This window comes from Stylophora pistillata, chromosome 9, assembly GCF_964205215.1.
Source record: "Stylophora pistillata chromosome 9, jaStyPist1.2, whole genome shotgun sequence".
Lineage (NCBI taxonomy): Eukaryota > Metazoa > Cnidaria > Anthozoa > Scleractinia > Pocilloporidae > Stylophora > Stylophora pistillata.
In genome coordinates, this window is record NC_142527.1 from 32,287,620 (window position 1) to 32,306,822 (window position 19,203).

The window sequence follows — 19,203 nt, forward strand, 5'->3', positions numbered from 1 at the left end:
TTTTTGTTGTTAGGCTCCGGCTTATTTGGTTCAAATGCTAGTAAGGGTACTGGATTGTTTGGAACAACGCAAGCTGGCTCCTCATTATTTGGGCAAACTTCTGCAACTAATACAGCAGGCTTTGGAGGTGAAACTTACAAACTCATCGTTATTTAGAATGCAAGTGTTGCAAGATCATATTTACATCTCAATTCTTGCACTGTTTCAGCCCATGCAGTTTTGTGGAGGTGGCATGGCCAATTGGTTAGGGTGCTGGACTTGTAATGCGGTGTCCTAGGTTCAAGTCCTCCACCCTGCCACTTACTGGATTTGTTCTTGGTTGCCCCGAGTGCAACTCCTTGGTCTGCCTGCTGCCAGTGGGAATTTTCAAGTACTTAGTTAGGGAGGGCCATTATGTAAACTACCAGGCTACCAGTAATAGTTTATTTCACCCCCAAAAAATAAAGGTTTTTTTTTTCCTGTCTTTGCACATGCATTGTTAACTTTAATGCACAAAGATCTGTGAAAGTGTGAGCTCATGCTTGTTGGAATATAATAGCATCTGACTCGTGCCACCTGAGTCTTATAACTAATAACATCATAGCTAAACTGACCAATCAGTTTACACGATCCGAACTTCTAACTCTCAACTGATGGCAACTTCTCACTCGACCCCAATGACTACATCCACTCAGGTTGTCAAAATATTAGTCACTATTACTAACGACAGTGTTTTTCAAGATTACCCTTATGTGGCTAATCAGACTGCGTAATCCTATCTTTGTCTTAGGGAACACTTTTAATTTTAGTTGTAGTTCTATACAGTGTGCATGAGGAGTACCTCTCCAAGAGGGTTTAAAATGGCTAGTTAGTTTCAAGGTTTTTTGTCAAGGGATCAATGAACCAATTGCTAATTACATTGTAGTAACTAGTGCAGAGTAGTGCAATTGTCCTAGAAGGTAACAAAGCAAAACCAAACCAATCTTGTTTTTTTTTTTTTATTCGTAATGGGAGATTGTTCCTTTTTGTACCTTATTCACAGCACTGAGTGCCTCTGGCAACACAGGACTTGGAACACCTGTAAAGTTCAGTGTAAGTTATATTTACTTTGTAGCTGATTAACTCTTGAAGCAATGAAGTTTATTGGTATTGAGTGAATGACTCCTTTCCACAGGTTGTTCAAGGAACTGATTCCATGGTTAAAAATGGCATTACCACCAATATTAGCGTCAGGCATCAATGCATCACTGTCATGACAAATTATGATAAGAAATGTTTAGAGGTAGGTTATCAAATGTTGTGCACATAATTATTTTGAGATCATCATGCACCATACAGATTTTAACTCATTTGAATATAGGAATGAAAAGGCACTGCTGCATTTATTTCATAGTCTTTTGTGCCTAGTAATTGACCACTTTCAAAAATGGCTGCCGGATTAATATTCTTTTGTTTAGATTTAAATTAGCCTTTCTGGCCTCACTTGAGATAATGTATTCTTTTGAATTTTGTACTGGAGAACGAGGCCAGAAAGGCTAATTTAAATTTAAACAAAAGAATATTAATACGGCAGCCATTTATGAAAGTGGTCTATACAGCGAGACAAGTGATGGCAAGGCATTGCTATGCATGAACATGTATTCATGTGAGAAATTTCCAGTGATCAAGTGTTCTTCAGCTAGATGTGGTAATAATAGTCTACAAACAACAAATATATATGAAATACATATATGGTATACAATAGTCTACAAGCCCTACACTCTTTTTGAAATAAGTAAGATAATAGCCTCTCACCAGCACAAGAAATTTCTTGTTTGTCTTTTCAATGTCCTATGCTAAGTTCATGCACAATTTTTAAGAGGTTATTGCCTGGGATAATTTAATGTGGCTAAATACATTGTGTACAGTTAAGGCTTACATGTAGCTTGAGACAATGCTGATCAGCAGTTTGTTTGGTTTCCCTGATGGTTTGCTGGTAGATAATTCTACTCCTGGGTGTCTACAGTAACAATAAGACATAATTTGTTGGCCCAAAACAAGGGGCAATGAAACTTTTGAGTCTCCATTTAGAGCTCAACATACTATAAATAAAACCAGGGCTCGACACTAATGGTAGCCCACTAGCCACAGACTGGTAGAAATTCAGTTTTGGCTAGTGGTTTTCGTTTTCCACTGGCTAGTTTGGCCAGTAAATGAACTGACATGGTCATAGCATCTAAGATGTCACCAGCCACTTGGCTAGTAAGTTGAAAAGTTCAGTGTCGAGCCCTGAAAACCACATGGTATTACACAGCCATTGGACAAAAACTTAAGGCTTTCCTTATTACCATAAATCCTCTAATAAGCCCCCCCCCCTCTTTAGAGAAAGAAATTTATGAAGCCCCCCTCTATTAAGCCCCCCCTCGCCCTTAAAAAACAGAAATTCAAAATGACACGCCATGTCAGTAAATACAATAAATTTATTCAAGTGCTGTAATTTTAGTTTGTCATGTAAAATTGATTATGGTGAGTGATTGATTAATGTTATCATGTTGGCATCAATAGAATATGTTATACTGAAATTACAGAGCAGTGCTAAAAATACAAAATGGCTAAACAAGGTCCATTGAGAGAGTTAGATCATAAAATTGAGTTCTGTATTGAGTTCTAAATGAATAAGCCCCCCTTTAATATGCCACCCCCCCCCCCACCCCACTCAAGTAACGAGTTGGCGTGTGGGATAATAAATAACTTATTATGTGTTTTGATGTGTTGTACTGCTGAGTATTTTTACTTGTTATTTGTATTTTGACTTGCCCTAAGGGCTGGTCAAGATACAGCACAACTCGTAAAAATACTGAGCATTACTGCACACGACTGATAAAGAGTTTATTGCTGGCTTTCTTCTGAATTACCAGGAGCTAAGAATTGAAGATTATGAAGCTGGACGTAAAACAGGAGCAACTGGAGCAACTGGTGCAACTGCTTTTCCAGGTCTGGCCACAAGCTCAGCTTCAGGAGGTCTGTTTGGAAATACAACCTCCACAGGATTTGGTACTGCACAGAAAACAACAACTGGGTTTGGAACGACAGGTCTGTAAACAATTGTGATATTAGTCTATCGTCAATTGTTAACTTGGAGATCTTTAGCCTGTTAGTTCCCATTCCAACCTCTGAATTTTGATTTCCCCCTCCAGCTCTGGTTTGTCTTTTCTACAAACCAGTGAACCCTTGGACTCTCATAAGTGACCTAGACAGAATTTCTCCCAATAATGTCAATAGAAGACCAATCAGATAAGAAACAAGAATAAAGGAACATAAGAATTAGGGGATTAACAGTTGATCCAATACCAAATTCTCTGAACTAACATAGGGAGAATTGTGTGTAGACAGTAAGGAGAATTACTAATGAAATCTTGGGAGTGAAAGGGTTAAGAATTTCTCATTGGTAAAGTCTTCTACAGTGGATAAGTTTGTTTGATCTCAATACAATGTGCCTGTTTGCTGTATAGTAAAGTCTGTTTACGAGCCTAGTGGCCCATCAGGCCGGTGCTTAACTCCGGTTTCTGTAGCATGAATCGACTAGGAGTATTTCTACTCCCCCTGGATGGGATGCCAGTCCATTGCAGGGTTACCCCCAGCATTAAAATGCCAGTACCCATTTAAACACCTGGGTGAAGAGAGGCACTGTGAGAGTAAAGTGTCTTGCCTAAGAACACAACACAATGTCCTGGCTGGGGCTCGAACCCAGACCACTCGATCTGGAGTCGAGCGCACCAACCATGAGGCCACCGTGCCTTCGCTGTATATTATATCAATAATGTAACCAGAGCGTGCACCGTATACATTTAGAGGAGTTAGATAGTTAAATATACAGATGAGTAGGAGGTGTTAGGGCTCCAAGCAATCTGAAATCCAATTTGAATCCATTTTGAAGTCCTTTTAGACCAGATTGAGTTGGGGGTAAAAACACAATGTACACCTAATATATGTCAGAAACATGGTTTAATTGCATTTTTCAGGCTTGTTTGGCGCCAGTAGTACCACAAATCCTAGTCTGTTTGGCCAACAACAACAAACGACTACAGGGCTCTTTGGTCAGCAGAAAACAGGTGGGCTGTTTGGGGCTCAAACATCAACTACTGCCACACCTGGATTTGGTACAGGTTTTGGTGGAAGTGTCTTTGGACAGACCTCTAGTGGACAGACAGTAAGACTTCTTTGTTTTCTATTTTTGAAGTACAAAATAATGTAACAAGCCACATTAGGTAGTGTTCTCTTTTTCAGGTAATCACCAGTGAAATTTACCAACCAGATTACTTCTTATTACTGCTGAAAATCACTTGGAATTCTTGAAAATTCAACCAAAGGATTGCTCTTACTACCAGTTTGAAAGTTTCTTTTGCTTGTCTTGCCTAAAATAAGGGAGAATAGTGGTTGGTTATGTGCATTAACATTACAGGAAGCAAGAAATTTTTCATGCAAATAATTATACCCAAACCTTGCCCTTGGAGTTACAGTTTTGTAGTGTTGATTGCTGATTTTCATGTTGATTTATTAAATTTAGACTCAGGCTGGTCTGTTTGGTGGAACAACCACATCTACTGGTACCGGTTTGTTTGGAACACAAAGTACAGGATTTGGTCAAACACAGACTGGAACAGGGGGACTGTTTGGACAAACAGGATTCGGGCTTGGTCAACAGCAAGTTAGTTCTCCAAACATCTAAAAACTCAATTCACCTCTAGTGTAGCTGACAATCACAATTAGAGATTAAGATTTATTAACTTCATTTTGATTTCCTTTGTAACAGTCAACAGCTTTTGGAAAACCATTTGGAGGTAAGTAATGTTAAATTGTATGTTGATAAAATTAATGTGCATTCATTGCAGTGCTGCAAACAAGTGTCAGAGGATTGCATACAGTGGAAGTAGAAATTAAACAATATCAGATATAAATGAAGGTGTTGGAATTCATAAGATGTACATGTACTTTGTCACTTATTTCTGAATATTTTTAATCATCAATAATCCTACCCAACCATATGGTCAACACTTTTAATGACCAGCTGTAAATCTTGACAATACGAATCATAATTCTCAATGATAAATAAATAATTTTAAGCACAATGATCATGCTCATAGCACTTCTGAATGATAAAAACATCCATAAGGTATTTTAAGTGTCATGGGATAAGCTCTGGCAGCTATGCAAGTCAGCTTTTTTACACTTTTGTCCACAAATACAAGCAGTCTGGCAAATGGGTCAATTTCATCAATTCTGTCATGAATTTGATGATTTTGGAGAATTATAGTCAAATTTGTTGAAGCAAAATCAGTTTGGCAGAATTGACAATTTTGATGAATATTAGTCAAATTTGTCAAAGTAAAATCAGCTCAGCTGATTTGACAATTTTGACGAAATTTTGCCATTTACATTACTGCATACATTTCTAGACCTTTTTTAAACTGTAGATTTTTGCTATCACGCAGCAATGTGTGTAAACATCTAATTTTCACGACTACAGCATAAACCAAACCTTGAATGTTTCTTTTACCAGCCTTGGGTACTGCTGCAACTGGAAGTTTATTTGGCGCACAGAATAAACCTGCAACAGGATTCAACTTTGGAGCCTCTGCAGGAGGACTGGGAACCAGTGCATTTAATGCTGCAACATCTCAGGCAGGAGGACTGTTTGGTGTCAAACCTACTGCCTTTGGTACAGGAACACCATTTGGTGCTAATACTGGCACAGGATTGTTTGGAACCACAGGAACCCTAGGGACAGGAACGGGTTTAAACACAGGGACACTAGGTACTGCAGCGCACTGTAGTCGGCAGAGCCTTGTTTAAAGTTGTACTTATTCTCTTGTTAACTTTTAAAATAGAAAGCAATGTTGATCTTGTTTTACAAAAGAACTGACAGAGATATCAAACATGCTCTGATTGGTCAAATTGTGTCTTAAAACACACAGAAACATGGATCATTTTTGTCATTGTAAATATGAAAGCAGTAGACTGTTGGACAATGAGAAACCTTTTACTCTCTCTCCACATTCTTGCTTGATTATTATGGTGCTAAACCAATAGTAAATTTATGTGGTCTGTTGCTAAAATGAAATGTAAACTTGCTTATTATTTGCATTTTATTATTTGCATTAATGTAAAATGCACGCTAATTAAAGAATATACAGAGGGACTCCCTTTTTTTTTTAGTTACATGTTTCACTTTCTTTTAGGCACTTTTGGTACTTTAGCTTCCCAACAAACAAGTTTGTTTGGAGGAAATGCTTTAGGAGGGTAAGAATCTTCAAATCGTTCCCAGCTATAAATGCAGTCTGAAATATTTGTAGTTTGCTGTGAGATCTGTCTTGTTGCTTGATCTTCAAGGACATGAACCTATAAAGTTGGAGGCAACATACATGAAAAACTGACCACTTGCAATGTGATGTTTGTTGGTTCAATTTTTTGTTGGTTTTGAATTCTGAACACCAGCCTATTTTCAATTTTTCTTTGTCTTGTATACATTTTTTTTATTAACTGAACAGAAACTTAACCACAACAAATAAATGAACCACCAGCCAGTATATTTTACCAGTAACTGCAATGATTTTTCAGCTGTTTCAGTCATCAATGTTAGGTGCAATCAAGTAAACTGTGCTGTTTACTTCTGATAAAATTTAATTGTCACCTTCCAAGGGGCCTTTATTGGTGTCTGCTTTTGCATTTTAACTACTGAAAGAATATCCTATTCAAATTGAATGATCTGCAGTGCATTTTATTTGACTGTTTTCTGTGTACTAGCAACCCAACTATAGCACTGACCACTCTACAGCAACAACAGCAGCAGAAGCTCCTGGAGCATCAACTATTGATCTTGTCAAACTCACCGTTTGGTGATTCACCATTATTCCGAAATTCACTGCTGGTAAATATTCAGAGGATCAAATGTATTTTCCACACCTTCATTTATCTCTTAAAGAAATAGCAGTTGCCGAGGCTAGGAATGCATTTGAATAACTTGAACTACTTGCAGAATAAGACATCAGGTCTTATTCTGAGACGTGATGTCTTATTCTGCAAGTTCTTCATTTATATATTTATTTATTTATTTATTTATTAATTTTTTACCTTACTGTGTGTGAAGAAAAATCATTGCTAAGGGCTTCTGCCCTGGAGATATAAAATTATATAAAATTTTCTTCTCCTTTTGAGAATTTGGCCCTGAAAAGGCTCTCCATCTTCTTTAAATTATGTTTCATTCAAGCAATCTCTTTTAATCAACCAACTAAACCAATAAGAGTTAACAACATAAAGTTTCAATTTGGATATGGGGCTGGGGAGGGAGGAGAACTGAAAACTAAGGTAAACTTCTAATGAAATAATTTCAATATATCAACAAAGTTGAAATGGTAAATTGGCCGACGTTACGATTATAAAAGCTGACGTTTCGAGCATTAGCCCTTCGTTGGAGCGAAAGATTCACTCTGACGAAGGGCTAATGCTCGAAACATCAGCTTTTTTAATCATAACAGCGGCCAATTTACCATTTCAACTTTGTTGATATATTGAAATTATTCCATTACCCCCACCAACGCAGCCCCAAACAGTTTCTTTAGAAACTATCAGCCTTTAAACTTCTAATGGATTGTGTGGATGTCTACACACAGGGGTACTAAGGATATTCATTTTGTTTTTGCATGTAGGAGGGGGGGATGTAACAACTCTTCCACTCCTCCCCCCAGCTCTGCTGTTCCTTGGCATCATAATAAGTTTTATATTGCTCTTTAGGAGAAATCCAGGCCAGAAAGGGCATCTACTTCTACTACATCCTCATTGCAAAAGGTTTCTACCACACCTTCACACTACAAGGTACAGTATTACATTGTAAATTTAATTTACTGTTAGTTCCAAACTGCAAATAACTTGCAGTTATCACAAAATGTTACATTAAAATGACTCATGAACTGGGGTTGGACACTTTCCATACTAGTGTATTAATATATTATGATTTAATAAAAAATTAAGAATATTTTATTTACAATAACATAATGAAAAAAGTGCTAATGCCCCCCCCCCCCCCAAAAAAAAAAAAAAGATGTTGGATCTCATTCCTGTTTTGTTGAACCAAAGTGGAGACTCTGAATGTGCTTTCTACATGTGCTTTCTTCATGAGCTTTCTTCATGTGATTTCTACGTGTGCTTTCTACTAGTGCTAGTATGTCCCTTAGGTCATGCTGAATGTATACATGTGATGTACTGGTACAGATTTACAACACAATTTAGATCAAACAACTATGGACCTTATTCCACAAGAAGAACATTCTGTTATTATTGGAGGAAGGCAGATTGAACCATTCACTGAGATAAGGAAGCAAATGAAGATTTCTAACCATGGATTGAAAATTGAATCATAAAAATGAGATACAATTATGTAGAAGTAATATTTTGTGAAATCAATTATTCTCTTTCAGGTTTCTCCTCGACCAGCTGCAAGAATAAAACCCAGGCCAATAAATAATTATACCATGAACAAGGTCAGTTACATCAAGGCTCAACTCTAACAGTAGCCAATTAGTGACAGACTCAAAGAAATTCAGTTTTGGGTTGTGGTTTTCAATTTCCACCAGCCAGTTTGGCTAGTAAACAAACTGAAATTGTTGTAACATCTAAGTTGTCACTAGCCCCTTGGCTAGTAAGTTGAAAAGTTAGTGTCCAGCCCTGTACATGTAGTATTATCAATTGGTTTGAATCATTTTGTCTGATTTTTCTGACCTACTATTTTTAATTGGTTTTGTTGTACATGTATCATTTTACTCACAGTCCAAACTGTTCGAGGGTCTGGAGGAAGATTCTGGGCTAAGTCCTGACACATTTGTACCAAGGAAGAATATTAAAAAGCTTGTTCTCAAAACCAAGTCAAACAAAGAAGTAAGTAAAGAACGATAAACATCACACAATCTCTGAGTTTCCAAAATACAGGTGTATTTGAATTATGTATAAAGTATGACTTTGCATGTAATTTAAATTCAGGCGATGATAATTAAAACAAGTTTGAGATGTTAATGGTAATGACTTACTTCTGGCATGGCCAGTTAGACTTGGTATGACTTCTGGCATGGCCAGCTAGACTTGGTATGACTTCTCTGTAAGAGTTACTTGAACTGCCTCAAAACTGTCCATCGATAGACTTTCACTGGATTCTTTTCTTCTTGTTAAAGATGCAGCTTTAACTGAAATAAAGATTTAAAAACAGTAGGATTAACCTTACTTGTTTATTTGAAAATTGTGATTTACTTGACTTGTGAGACTCAGGCCATAATGAAAACCACCATTTTGTTTCTTTGCATGAAAATAATGCTGCAAACTATTTGCATTAAAAAGTTGTGACAGGATTGTGCTTTGATCGATTGCAGCAATCTAATGGCTGGTAGCTAAATGGTTAAGAAAGATCACACAAATAGTTATCTGTGGCTGAGACTTGTCACAAGGACTTGTATAACCTTTTGTGATGGGGTCTCAACTGTTCTTCCTTGGGTACTTTCAATTATGTTCATTAACTCTTTCATATCCTTCTTCAGGATTCACCCTTATCTGTGGTCGACACTACCAGGGTCAAACTCAGCACTTTGGAGGGCGATGACAGTTTGCCAGCAACCAGCTCACCCTTCCCTCCCTCCCCACCCCCGTCACAAGATGTGTCACCCATGAGGATGTCTGCGACCCCTGCTGGGCTTTACAGTAGTGAGAGGGCTTCTGATGGCAGGGTGAATACTAGTGATGGTGTCAGTCCGATGGGAGTACGGTTCTCTCATGTTCCAGATTCTGTTGATACCACCATCGCAGAATTGAATGTACGTCGTCCACCGGGAAGGGACGAAGAAGACGGAAGCGTTAAAGATTCTGTGATTGGTGAGGAGACTTCATCGGACACTGCATCTAAAGATAATTTTGGTGTCGTCCTAGACAGGTGAGATTCCCTGTCAGTATTTGCAATAGTACACAATTTCTCACAATTTCGTGTAGCCGCTGTTTCAAAAGTGTTTTTGTAATTTAGTGTAAGAGCACTGTGCCGTGTGTAACGTGTACCAAAGTGACGTTTGGTCTGTTCGATATGCTGTGATCACGAGTATCATCAAACCATGTGTTTATACAAGTTAGCACGACGATTTTACTAAGGAAACACAGATTAAAATCGACTTTGTTCGAGAGTTGCTCAGATGTCCCCAAAAGTGTCCATGCATTTCAGTGAAAAGACTGCATAGAATATACAGTCAGAAGAAATGTTAGAAATGTAAGAGCCCTATTTAACCAAAACACGGAATGAAATGTTTATAGAAGAACGGGACTAGTCGCGTAGATTTCAAAGTAAGGTGTCGTCAATCCAGAACTAAGGTAATCACAAAGGCCAATCAGAAGAAAGGAAAATACCTTTAGGAGCCAATGAGAACAACCAAACTGCCGTTAGCGCGGGAAAACGCGGGCGACCAAGTTGTAAGGGGTTTTAGTTTTGTATCTAATTGGTTGAGAAAGTGGCGCAAGTTCTCTGGACCAATCACAGAGCGAATTAAAGCAAAATTATTGCTACCCCGGATGACTTTCGACACTCAGTTGGTAACTGCTTTAAAATAATATTAAGATACATGTATTTCTCATTTTCTTCCTTCTATCAGGTCTGAGTATTACGCCATTCCTCCAGTACAAGAACTTAACCAACAGATGGACAGTAACGGAGATATATTTGTGGATGACTTTGTAGTTGGCCGCGAAGGTTATGGAAAAGTCAAATTTTATGGCAGAACAAACGTCGCCGGGCTTAACCTGGATGAAATTGGTATGTGTTCATATTAAGTCAAGTTTACTTGGTTTGTTAAGATTAAAAATATACATTTTGTGTTATTTTAACTGTGCCTGTAAACCTGTGAACTAGTCATTCCAAAAGAATATGATTTGTAAGTCCTTGTTCTTGCTGCCATAAATGTGTACTCGCATTTATGTTGTTCAAAAGAATTTGAGATTAAAATTTTTCGGGATTAAGATATTTTTCTGAAGCCTACAACTTCTGTTTCTTTTATAGTGTGGTTATGCGGTAAGGAGAGCTTTTATCTTAATATAAAGATTTTTTATGTTGTTGTTCTTTAATAGTCTTCTTCAGGCGCCGAGAAATAGAAGTTTATCCTGATTCGTACCCTAATAAACCTCCTGTTGGTGAAGAACTCAACAAGAAAGCAGAAATCACTCTGGAGAAAGTCTGGCCAAATGACAAGACTTCTCATAGGCCAATTACAGTGAGTTAAGAGAGAAAAATTAAAATTTCGAAACGTATTTGAACGCTATGTAATTACTACGTGCAGAAATAGCTTCAGCTCTTGAGGTTCAGAATTTTTTAGACTGCTTTTCGGTTACAAAGTACATTTTGCATTTTATCCCCACAGAGTCCGGAAAGACTCAACCTTCTCGGCTGGCAAAAGCGGGTGGAAACTGCTACCGAAAAACTTGGAGCTACTTTTCTTGATTACAGCCTTGATACTGGATGCTGGGTGTTTACGGTAAGGTTTTATCAAAAGCGCACAGTTGCTGAGTTTGCAAAGCGAAATTTCTAGGTCAGAGCACATTTCGACTGAGTGTCGTAAAATCAAAGAAATCTCAACTGCTAATCAGAAAATAAGAAAATACTTTTAAGATGCCAGTGAGAACTCAAAGTAAAACCGACCAAACTGCCTAAAACGCGGTAAAACGCCAATGACCAAGTCGTGATTGGTGTAACGGTGAATCTGATTGGTTGAGGAAGTGGCGCGACGTTCGGGACCAATCACATAACGAAGTAAAGCAAAAACAAAGCAATACCGGATGACTTACGACACTCAATTGAAATTTTCTCTAACTTACAGTGGACCTCTTACTTATCGTATTTTTACCAAACTGTTCTTCTTTTCAAAGGTGGATCATTTTACGCGATATGGAATGGACCAATTCCTTGATGATGGTGATGAACAGGCCCAGAAGAAACTTAGGAGGCCTCCATTAAAACCATACTTACAGGTAGAGTTTTATAACTGAACTCTTGGTACTTCTTCACCGTGCAAAGACATGGGGGCCAAGTTACTAGCGCTTGGTCTCCTTGTTCTGACGGTCCAGGTTCGAAATCTGGTCTTGTCCGGTCATTGTGTTGTGTGCTCGGGCAACGCACTACGACTGCAGTCTAGCTCGAAACTGGCTGAGCGTTAGAGCGATCTGAAACCCAATGCATTGAAAAAGATGAGACTAACTGATCAGTGGCGTCTTATCCTCGGTAATCACCCATCATCACCCAGAGTGATCATTATACCCCTTTAACTTTGTACAACTTTGTTAGTCAGTCTTGCGTGCAGGCTGAAGCCTTCACTGTTTTACTTTCCATAACCGTACAGAAGTTTGATTATGGTGTATTTTCTGCCAAAGGATGTCGAGAACTCTATTGAAAAGGAAAAAAAGGAAATCCTCAGACATCTGCAAGAAAAGAAACAACAGTTTGAAGCTTATGAGAAGGAAAAGCAGCGAGTTACTCCCTCCTTACGAGACCAGGACAGTGTCATGGCTGACATCGATCACGAAACGTTTCCCGGTATGTTGCTTAAAATTTTCACGAACACGCATCTATAACAAAACGCGCAACTTTCCCTGACACGCAATTGTCACAAACACACAAATGTCACGAGCAAGCTATTGTCACGAACACGCAAGAGGCATGAACAAGCTACTGTCACGATGACGCAACTGTTGTGGTTAAGCAGTAAAGGTGACTCTTGTTCAAATTCAAATGTCAATGTGTGAAAATCGTAGGGGAATTCTGACCCCCTTCACAGAACCCCGGGAAGTTGCAGTTGTACCCGTCTGAAAAAAAAATTAATCAAGGTTTTTTTTTTTTTTTTTTTTTTTTTCCAGAGGAAATGCTCGAAGATCAAAGTGGAGATAGTAGCGATGGTGAAGTAGAAGAGGTTGACAGCTCCCCTGCTAGCCACCAGTTGGCAACGGCCCTTGGAATGAATGCACAGAGGATCCAAGTCATGAAAGCATCATTCTTTGCCGATCAGTCTCAACTCGTAACACCTTTCGCCAAAGACAGTCCCACTGTGGACAAATCGCTCTTCAGTTCATCTTTAGCCAAAGGTGGCCACTTGAAGAGTTCTGTATATCCATCATCTATGCCACGGGGTCCTTTGCTGTCTCCAAACGTACAACGCTCTTTGGATGAGTCCGGACAAATGTCCCGGTCACTGTTTGGTAGCCCCCAGATAGGTATTCTAAAATGTGTCATCAAATTGCATTCTCTCCACCAAGAGGTTTTTGGTGGTTGTCAATTAGAAGAATTTCCGTCTTGATAGCTGCGTTGTAAAAGCGCTAAAAGGCAGTTCCATTCCCCGCGCAAAAACGAAGTTTTTGCAGACTCCATGTAATTACAGCTGTAATCGATTTCCCTGAGCACATTTCGAACGATCAGAAGAGTAAGGCTGATTTTTTGATTGAGTGCCGTAAAACAAAAACCAACCAAAGTAATGACAACAGCCAGCTTTACACTTAAACCAAAGATTAACCTAACTTTTGTCTTTTTTTTACGAAACGATGTATTTCACAGCCTATAAACAGGTTAGAATTCTCAGTTTGTTATTGTTGATCTATTCTGTAGGGGTCTATCCTCTTCGGTACCCCGTGGTGCACGATGTCACCCCAGTAGCCCCCTCTTCGCCAACTCAGCTTCCAAGGGCCATCAGCACAGCGATGGACATCGGAATTAAAGTAGTCGGCGCTCGGAATCAATTTGGTCTTGTGCCTAAAAAGGATTCCCTGGTCGACGGCAAAGAGAACCTAATTGCCGATGCTGGTTTGATGATGGGCCGCTCCTTTCGTGTTGGCTGGGGGCCTGGGTTTGTCTTGGTCCATAGCGGTACTCCCTTGGGGAAACAAGAAGGAAAACCAGCTGCTGCCACCCAACCCTCGCTGGCAGGAGATTTTTTCTCCATGAAGCCAAGGCCCAGTAGCAGTGAAGGATCGCCGCCATTCGGAGTAACGATAGAGAAACTGAACGTAGCTCTGCAGGACAGTCGCGGCCCAAGTGATGTTGTGTTGGTGGGTACATCATTCAATCTGTTTGTTTACATTCCTCTCCACCAGTGGCACGTTGACTAAGCATGCGTATTTTCTGTAGAGAATGGCGTATCCGAGGTTCGTGATTATAAAGCTGTGTTTATTATTGATGAGTGCAGTGGATGGTTTGAACCAGGGCCGGGTGAGGGTCGTAATGAAAAAGACTGTTGGTGGTCATAGTGTGTAATATACAACAACTTAGTATAAGTTGACATTAGAGTCAAGTGGAGAGTTATTTGTCAACCGTGAACTGAGCACAAACAACAAACTGAAAAGAAAACCTAACTTTATCGATGAATAGAAACTTCCCATTAACAACTGACTTACAATACTAAAGTATTTAAGGCAACAGTATCGCGGCAAACGTTAACAATCGTCGCTTCAATTAGCAAACGAATTTTATTAACAACGAATTTTACTGCTCGATGAGTTTTGTAAATGAGATCGATGCCGTTGTATATATTTTAACAGTTCAAGCTTTCATCATATTTATAGGATATTATTTATTTAGGACTTTATTACTATCACATTACTATTATAAGTTATATTTTATACTTTATTGTAAATACACAATTCAGCTCAGTGGCTGCAAGCTTTTTACAAATAAACTATCTATCTATCTATCTATCTATCTATCTATCTATCTATCTATCTATCTATCTATCTATCTATCTTTCTATCAAACTACACGGAATTAAAAAAGTGTTCTCTCTTCCCAATCAAGGCACAGCATCAAGCTGTACTTGAAGCAGAGTTAAAACACGCTGTGGTTTCCAGTGAAGACGACTGTCCGCTGTTTCGACCCCCCTCTGGCGTCAAAGCTTTGCACCATCACGCAGAAGTCGCCCGAAGGAACAAGGAAGCTACAGGTAACGAATGAGGGATCTATGGTTTGGTTTTCTATGTGAAATTTTTGCAGCGTTTGCATGATCAACACGGAGATACGATCCATTTCTCAGTCTGAAATTTGGCGTAAGGGCTTAATAGGAAGGGCGCCCGGTTCTATTTATGAAAAAGTCTTGTGAAGAATCACTACAATTTGCCTCGCTCTCACGAGTGGCTTCGTAACTTAGTTGACAGTAGCCTGTCAAAGCCTGAACTTTTTTCTTTTGTCAATCGCTTAAATTGCAGCTCATTTGCGAGGATTTTATCCTCACTGTCCCCGTGTTTACATCCCATAAAACCCTGAAGTCGCGTTGTTATTGAGGTATTACGTAGGTTTAGACCAACGTTAGTTGCAAAGACGAGCGGCAGAGCTTACTTACCATTGAGTACACTTTGCCTTTTTCTAATCCTTTAAAATATCCAACAGAAAATCAAAATGGAATCATTTCTTTTTCCCAATTTAAATGCAAAGTTTTTCACTTCATCGGTCAAACAGTAGAACTAAAGATAGCCAAAGTTCAGTTATCGCCGTTTGGCATTATCTTATGCGGTTACACAACTCGTTATCGACAGTGCAGCTTAACTATTTCTTGGGCTAATTTTTTTGTGCTCATTTCAGACCCAGGGCCCCTAAGAGACGCAGCTGAACAGATTTGTTTAGTCTGGGACCTGGTTGTTGCTCTTTGGGGAAAACTTACGGAAGACGACGACGATGATGATGAAAGTAAGTCACCAAAAATTTACAAAGAATTATTTTATGAATATCAAGAATTTTGATTGCCATCATCTCACTTTCTTTTTACTGAGGTTGGTTGAAATGTGTGACTTATACTGCAAGTTTATAATTTCAACGTGATTATATTCTTAGGCGATATCGGAGCTGAAGAAGACAGAGAAACATATCAGAACCGTGTAGCGAGGAAACAAGCTCTCTCAAACTGGTTAGCTGAGGCTGCTAAAACTAGAATTTCCCAGGAGGTGGATGACACGAGTTTCCAGGTATTCTTAACGTGCAAAGCTTTCTCACCATGCAAAGCTTTCTCACCATGTAAAGCTTTCTCACCGTGGACCTACCTTACTATGTCTAAACCTCATTTATCTCGCCTTTATTCTTTTCAGGAAAGTGATCACTTGAAATCCATCTTCAGCTGTTTGACCGGAAAACAGATCAGCCGTGCCTGCCATGTGGCACAGCAACATAGGGACTATCGTCTGTCGCTTTTACTGTCACAAGTCACAGGAAACACACTCACTAGAAACTTGCTGTACAAACAACTGGCGGATTGGCAGGAAATGAGGGTGAGTCCAACAATAATAAGGGACGGAGAGTTTGCGGCGTGTATTAGGGGTGTAGGGGATGGCGCAGTGGTGAGAGCGTTCGCCTCCCACCACTGTGGCGCGGGTTCACCTCATGGACCCTGACGTCACATGTGGGTAGAGTTCGTTCTTGGTTGTCGTCCTTGCTCCGTGGGTTTTTCGGTTTTCCTCCCTCCGCAAAAACCAACATTCCAAATTCCAATTCGATCTGGAGTCGAGTGTTTATGAAGGTAGATCCTGGACAAAATGTTCGATTCGTCGTTTCGTTATGGCGTTTCGTCGTTTCGTTATGTCGAGTCGTTGTTTTCCGAGTTCGACGAGTCGAACTCGGAAAAAAACGACTCGACATAACGAAACGACGAAACTCCATAACGAAACGACGAATCGAACATTTTGTCCAGGATCTACCTTCATAGTTTTTAACATGAGACACCGGCTCGGGTAAGCACTTCCTGCATTATTGACTTTAAATAAATTGTTTATTTATTTATTTATTTATTTATTTATTTTGATTTTATTCTATTATCGATTTTGTTAAAAAGGTAGTTCGTTCATTTCCCCAGACTCGGGCTTGCGACCAAGATCTTGACAATAACTTGAGCCTTGTTACGAAACATAAAACATTACGAATCACTCTCTCGACAACCCAGCTGAAATTTCCCATATGAACAAAAGACAAACTTCATCCGCTTCTAGAGAGAGCCTAGGTCGGTTGACTCATATGACGAAGACTCAGGCGAGTAAGTGAGCCGTGAAACAGCACGTGATTGGAGTCATCTTAACATAATACCATCCATTCTTTTACCAGGCGGATGCATTTATTAGCAGAGAAAGAATTAAAATCTACGCTCTGCTTGCTGGTGTCATGGTATGGGAAATATCACGTGACCCAGCAAGTCTATCACATGACGAACTTCAAAACCTGACGCGTCACGTGGTGAACGTCTGCGAGGGACTGGATTGGAAGAGAGTTCTGGCTGTACACCTGTGGTAAGCGAGACTACTTAGTCACAAAATTCATTTTTTTTATAGTAATATTTAACAATATATATTTGTTTCATTTCAAGGTACTTCTGTTCACCAACGTGCTCAATAACTGATGCGGTGCAAGCATACAACGCCTCATTTAAGGTTGGTGGTTGTGGTGGAATTTCTAGCTGAACAAAATTGTTTATTAACAAAGGTATAAATTATTTGTCACCAGTCTGGAACAAACTAAAGGAAATGTGGTTACCTCGTTCTTGTTATTATGATTTCCCTCCCCTCTACCACTGAAATGTTGCCTCCTACTTACATTTCTCGCTCGCTCTCAGGGAAGTTCGAGTCACGGTAGATACGGCGCTCCTCCTCATCCGCCGTTTGTCGAAGAAGACGAAGGAGACGCGAATGAAAACAAGTTTGTAACAAGAGATACCTGTTATCACTTGTTAAAACTCTACTGCAAAAGATCACACAGACTGGAGAGGCTGCTATCACCATCAACCTCTACTGTTGTGCAGCTAGATTTTAGATTAAGGTAAATAGTTTGACTTTTGTTAGTATCATCATCATCAACATCGTCAATTTCATCTTCATTATCATTTCTATTATTCTTGTTATCATATTCCCTATGGTGAAAACTTTCGCTGGAAATAATAGACGAAAACGTTTAATTTAGATCAAAAATTAGGAAGCATTGGCATTTTGAGAGAGGTGGGTGAACTGATAAACATGCTCTTTTAACATGGCGAGGAAGGAGAATGTTTAGTCGCTGGAGCTTAAAGTTGACAGTAGATATTTTCCCTTTTCTTACTCCACCTTCAAAGAGTAATGGAGAAAAAATTAAAAAGACGAAAAAAATTAAGGCACAGTTGATCTCGTATATTTGTGACAGCTGGAAAAATACCTTTAAGGTTTATAGCACACACTTAGACACCAACATGCAAACATTGATAATCCTGCGTGGTTTCTTTCCAGTTGGCATTTGTACCAGGTTCTTTTATCACTCCATTACACGCATCTTTCTGAACAACACGCGGCCATGTTACACTGTGGTTTTGCTGCTCAGCTGGAGGGATTGGGCCTGTGGCATTGGGCGGCCTTTGTCTTGTTGCACATTGAGGAACCTACCAGGTGTGTTTAATTTTCACGGCAAGAAGTGTTCAAATCTTCTGTGTTAATGGCAATGATTCGCTTGATCATCTGTAATTCCGGTGAAACAGAGTTTTGTGGGTTTGTCGCATTTGGGATTCTACTTAGCCCAAGTTTTTTTTCCCCAGCGATTGCGTTTTGATTGAGGAGCTGCCATTTTCGTATTGTTCTCGTTCTCCATCGAAAAGTTCCGTTTGAATTTGCGACTTCTAAGTGTAAGTTAGCTCAGTCAAATCTCTGGGTGTACATATTGACGAAAACCTTTCATGGAATATGCACAATGAAAAAATAGCCAAGAAAATCGCATCGGGCATTGGAGCAATTAAACGTTGTAGGCCTTTTGTTAATCGAACCACGCTTGAGTCCGTTTTCAATGTCTTAGTTCAACCGTACTTTAATTACTGCAGCGAGGTCTGGGGGCATTGTAACAAGGGTCTTTCGAATAAGCTCCAAAAGTTGCAAAACCGGGCTGCCCGTATTCTGACCTTCTCCAGTTATGACACAAGCGCTGATCCTCTTTTTGTGCAACTTAACTGGAGACGGTTAGATACTCAGCGACAAATACAAGTGGCCACCATGGTCTATAAATCTATACATGGTCTTGCGCCCGACTATCTTGGTTCTCTTTTCACTAAATATGATCCTCCATATAATCTAAGGAACTCTGAAAACAAACTAGCTGTTCCATTGCCTCGCACTAATTTCCTGAAAAATAGCTTTAGCTATAACGGTGCGGTTATATGGAATAGCTTGTCCCCTGAATTGCGGCAAGCAAAATCACTTCAATCC

General features: G+C 39.4%; 1 protein-coding gene across 2 annotated transcripts in view; it reads left to right on the top strand.

The window, feature by feature from the left end:
• LOC111336141 (nuclear pore complex protein Nup98-Nup96) overlaps positions 1 to 19,203 on the top strand; it is a 29,256-nt gene that overhangs the window by 4,488 nt on the left and 5,565 nt on the right. For both annotated transcript variants that reach the window (XM_088734327.1, XM_088734328.1), the window contains 29 exons: positions 14 to 127; positions 1,022 to 1,071; positions 1,154 to 1,261; positions 2,877 to 3,051; positions 3,981 to 4,168; positions 4,526 to 4,666; positions 4,772 to 4,799; positions 5,519 to 5,773; positions 6,198 to 6,258; positions 6,763 to 6,886; positions 7,750 to 7,830; positions 8,433 to 8,495; positions 8,782 to 8,889; positions 9,540 to 9,928; positions 10,632 to 10,792; positions 11,104 to 11,246; positions 11,394 to 11,507; positions 11,899 to 12,000; positions 12,400 to 12,562; positions 12,883 to 13,236; positions 13,625 to 14,064; positions 14,807 to 14,951; positions 15,587 to 15,691; positions 15,836 to 15,966; positions 16,087 to 16,266; positions 17,093 to 17,274; positions 17,352 to 17,415; positions 17,598 to 17,800; positions 18,241 to 18,396. In XM_088734327.1, coding sequence (XP_088590453.1) covers positions 14 to 127; positions 1,022 to 1,071; positions 1,154 to 1,261; positions 2,877 to 3,051; positions 3,981 to 4,168; positions 4,526 to 4,666; positions 4,772 to 4,799; positions 5,519 to 5,773; positions 6,198 to 6,258; positions 6,763 to 6,886; positions 7,750 to 7,830; positions 8,433 to 8,495; positions 8,782 to 8,889; positions 9,540 to 9,928; positions 10,632 to 10,792; positions 11,104 to 11,246; positions 11,394 to 11,507; positions 11,899 to 12,000; positions 12,400 to 12,562; positions 12,883 to 13,236; positions 13,625 to 14,064; positions 14,807 to 14,951; positions 15,587 to 15,691; positions 15,836 to 15,966; positions 16,087 to 16,266; positions 17,093 to 17,274; positions 17,352 to 17,415; positions 17,598 to 17,800; positions 18,241 to 18,396 — 4,528 coding nt within the window. The remainder of the gene's footprint in view (positions 1 to 13; positions 128 to 1,021; positions 1,072 to 1,153; positions 1,262 to 2,876; positions 3,052 to 3,980; positions 4,169 to 4,525; positions 4,667 to 4,771; positions 4,800 to 5,518; positions 5,774 to 6,197; positions 6,259 to 6,762; positions 6,887 to 7,749; positions 7,831 to 8,432; positions 8,496 to 8,781; positions 8,890 to 9,539; positions 9,929 to 10,631; positions 10,793 to 11,103; positions 11,247 to 11,393; positions 11,508 to 11,898; positions 12,001 to 12,399; positions 12,563 to 12,882; positions 13,237 to 13,624; positions 14,065 to 14,806; positions 14,952 to 15,586; positions 15,692 to 15,835; positions 15,967 to 16,086; positions 16,267 to 17,092; positions 17,275 to 17,351; positions 17,416 to 17,597; positions 17,801 to 18,240; positions 18,397 to 19,203) is intronic.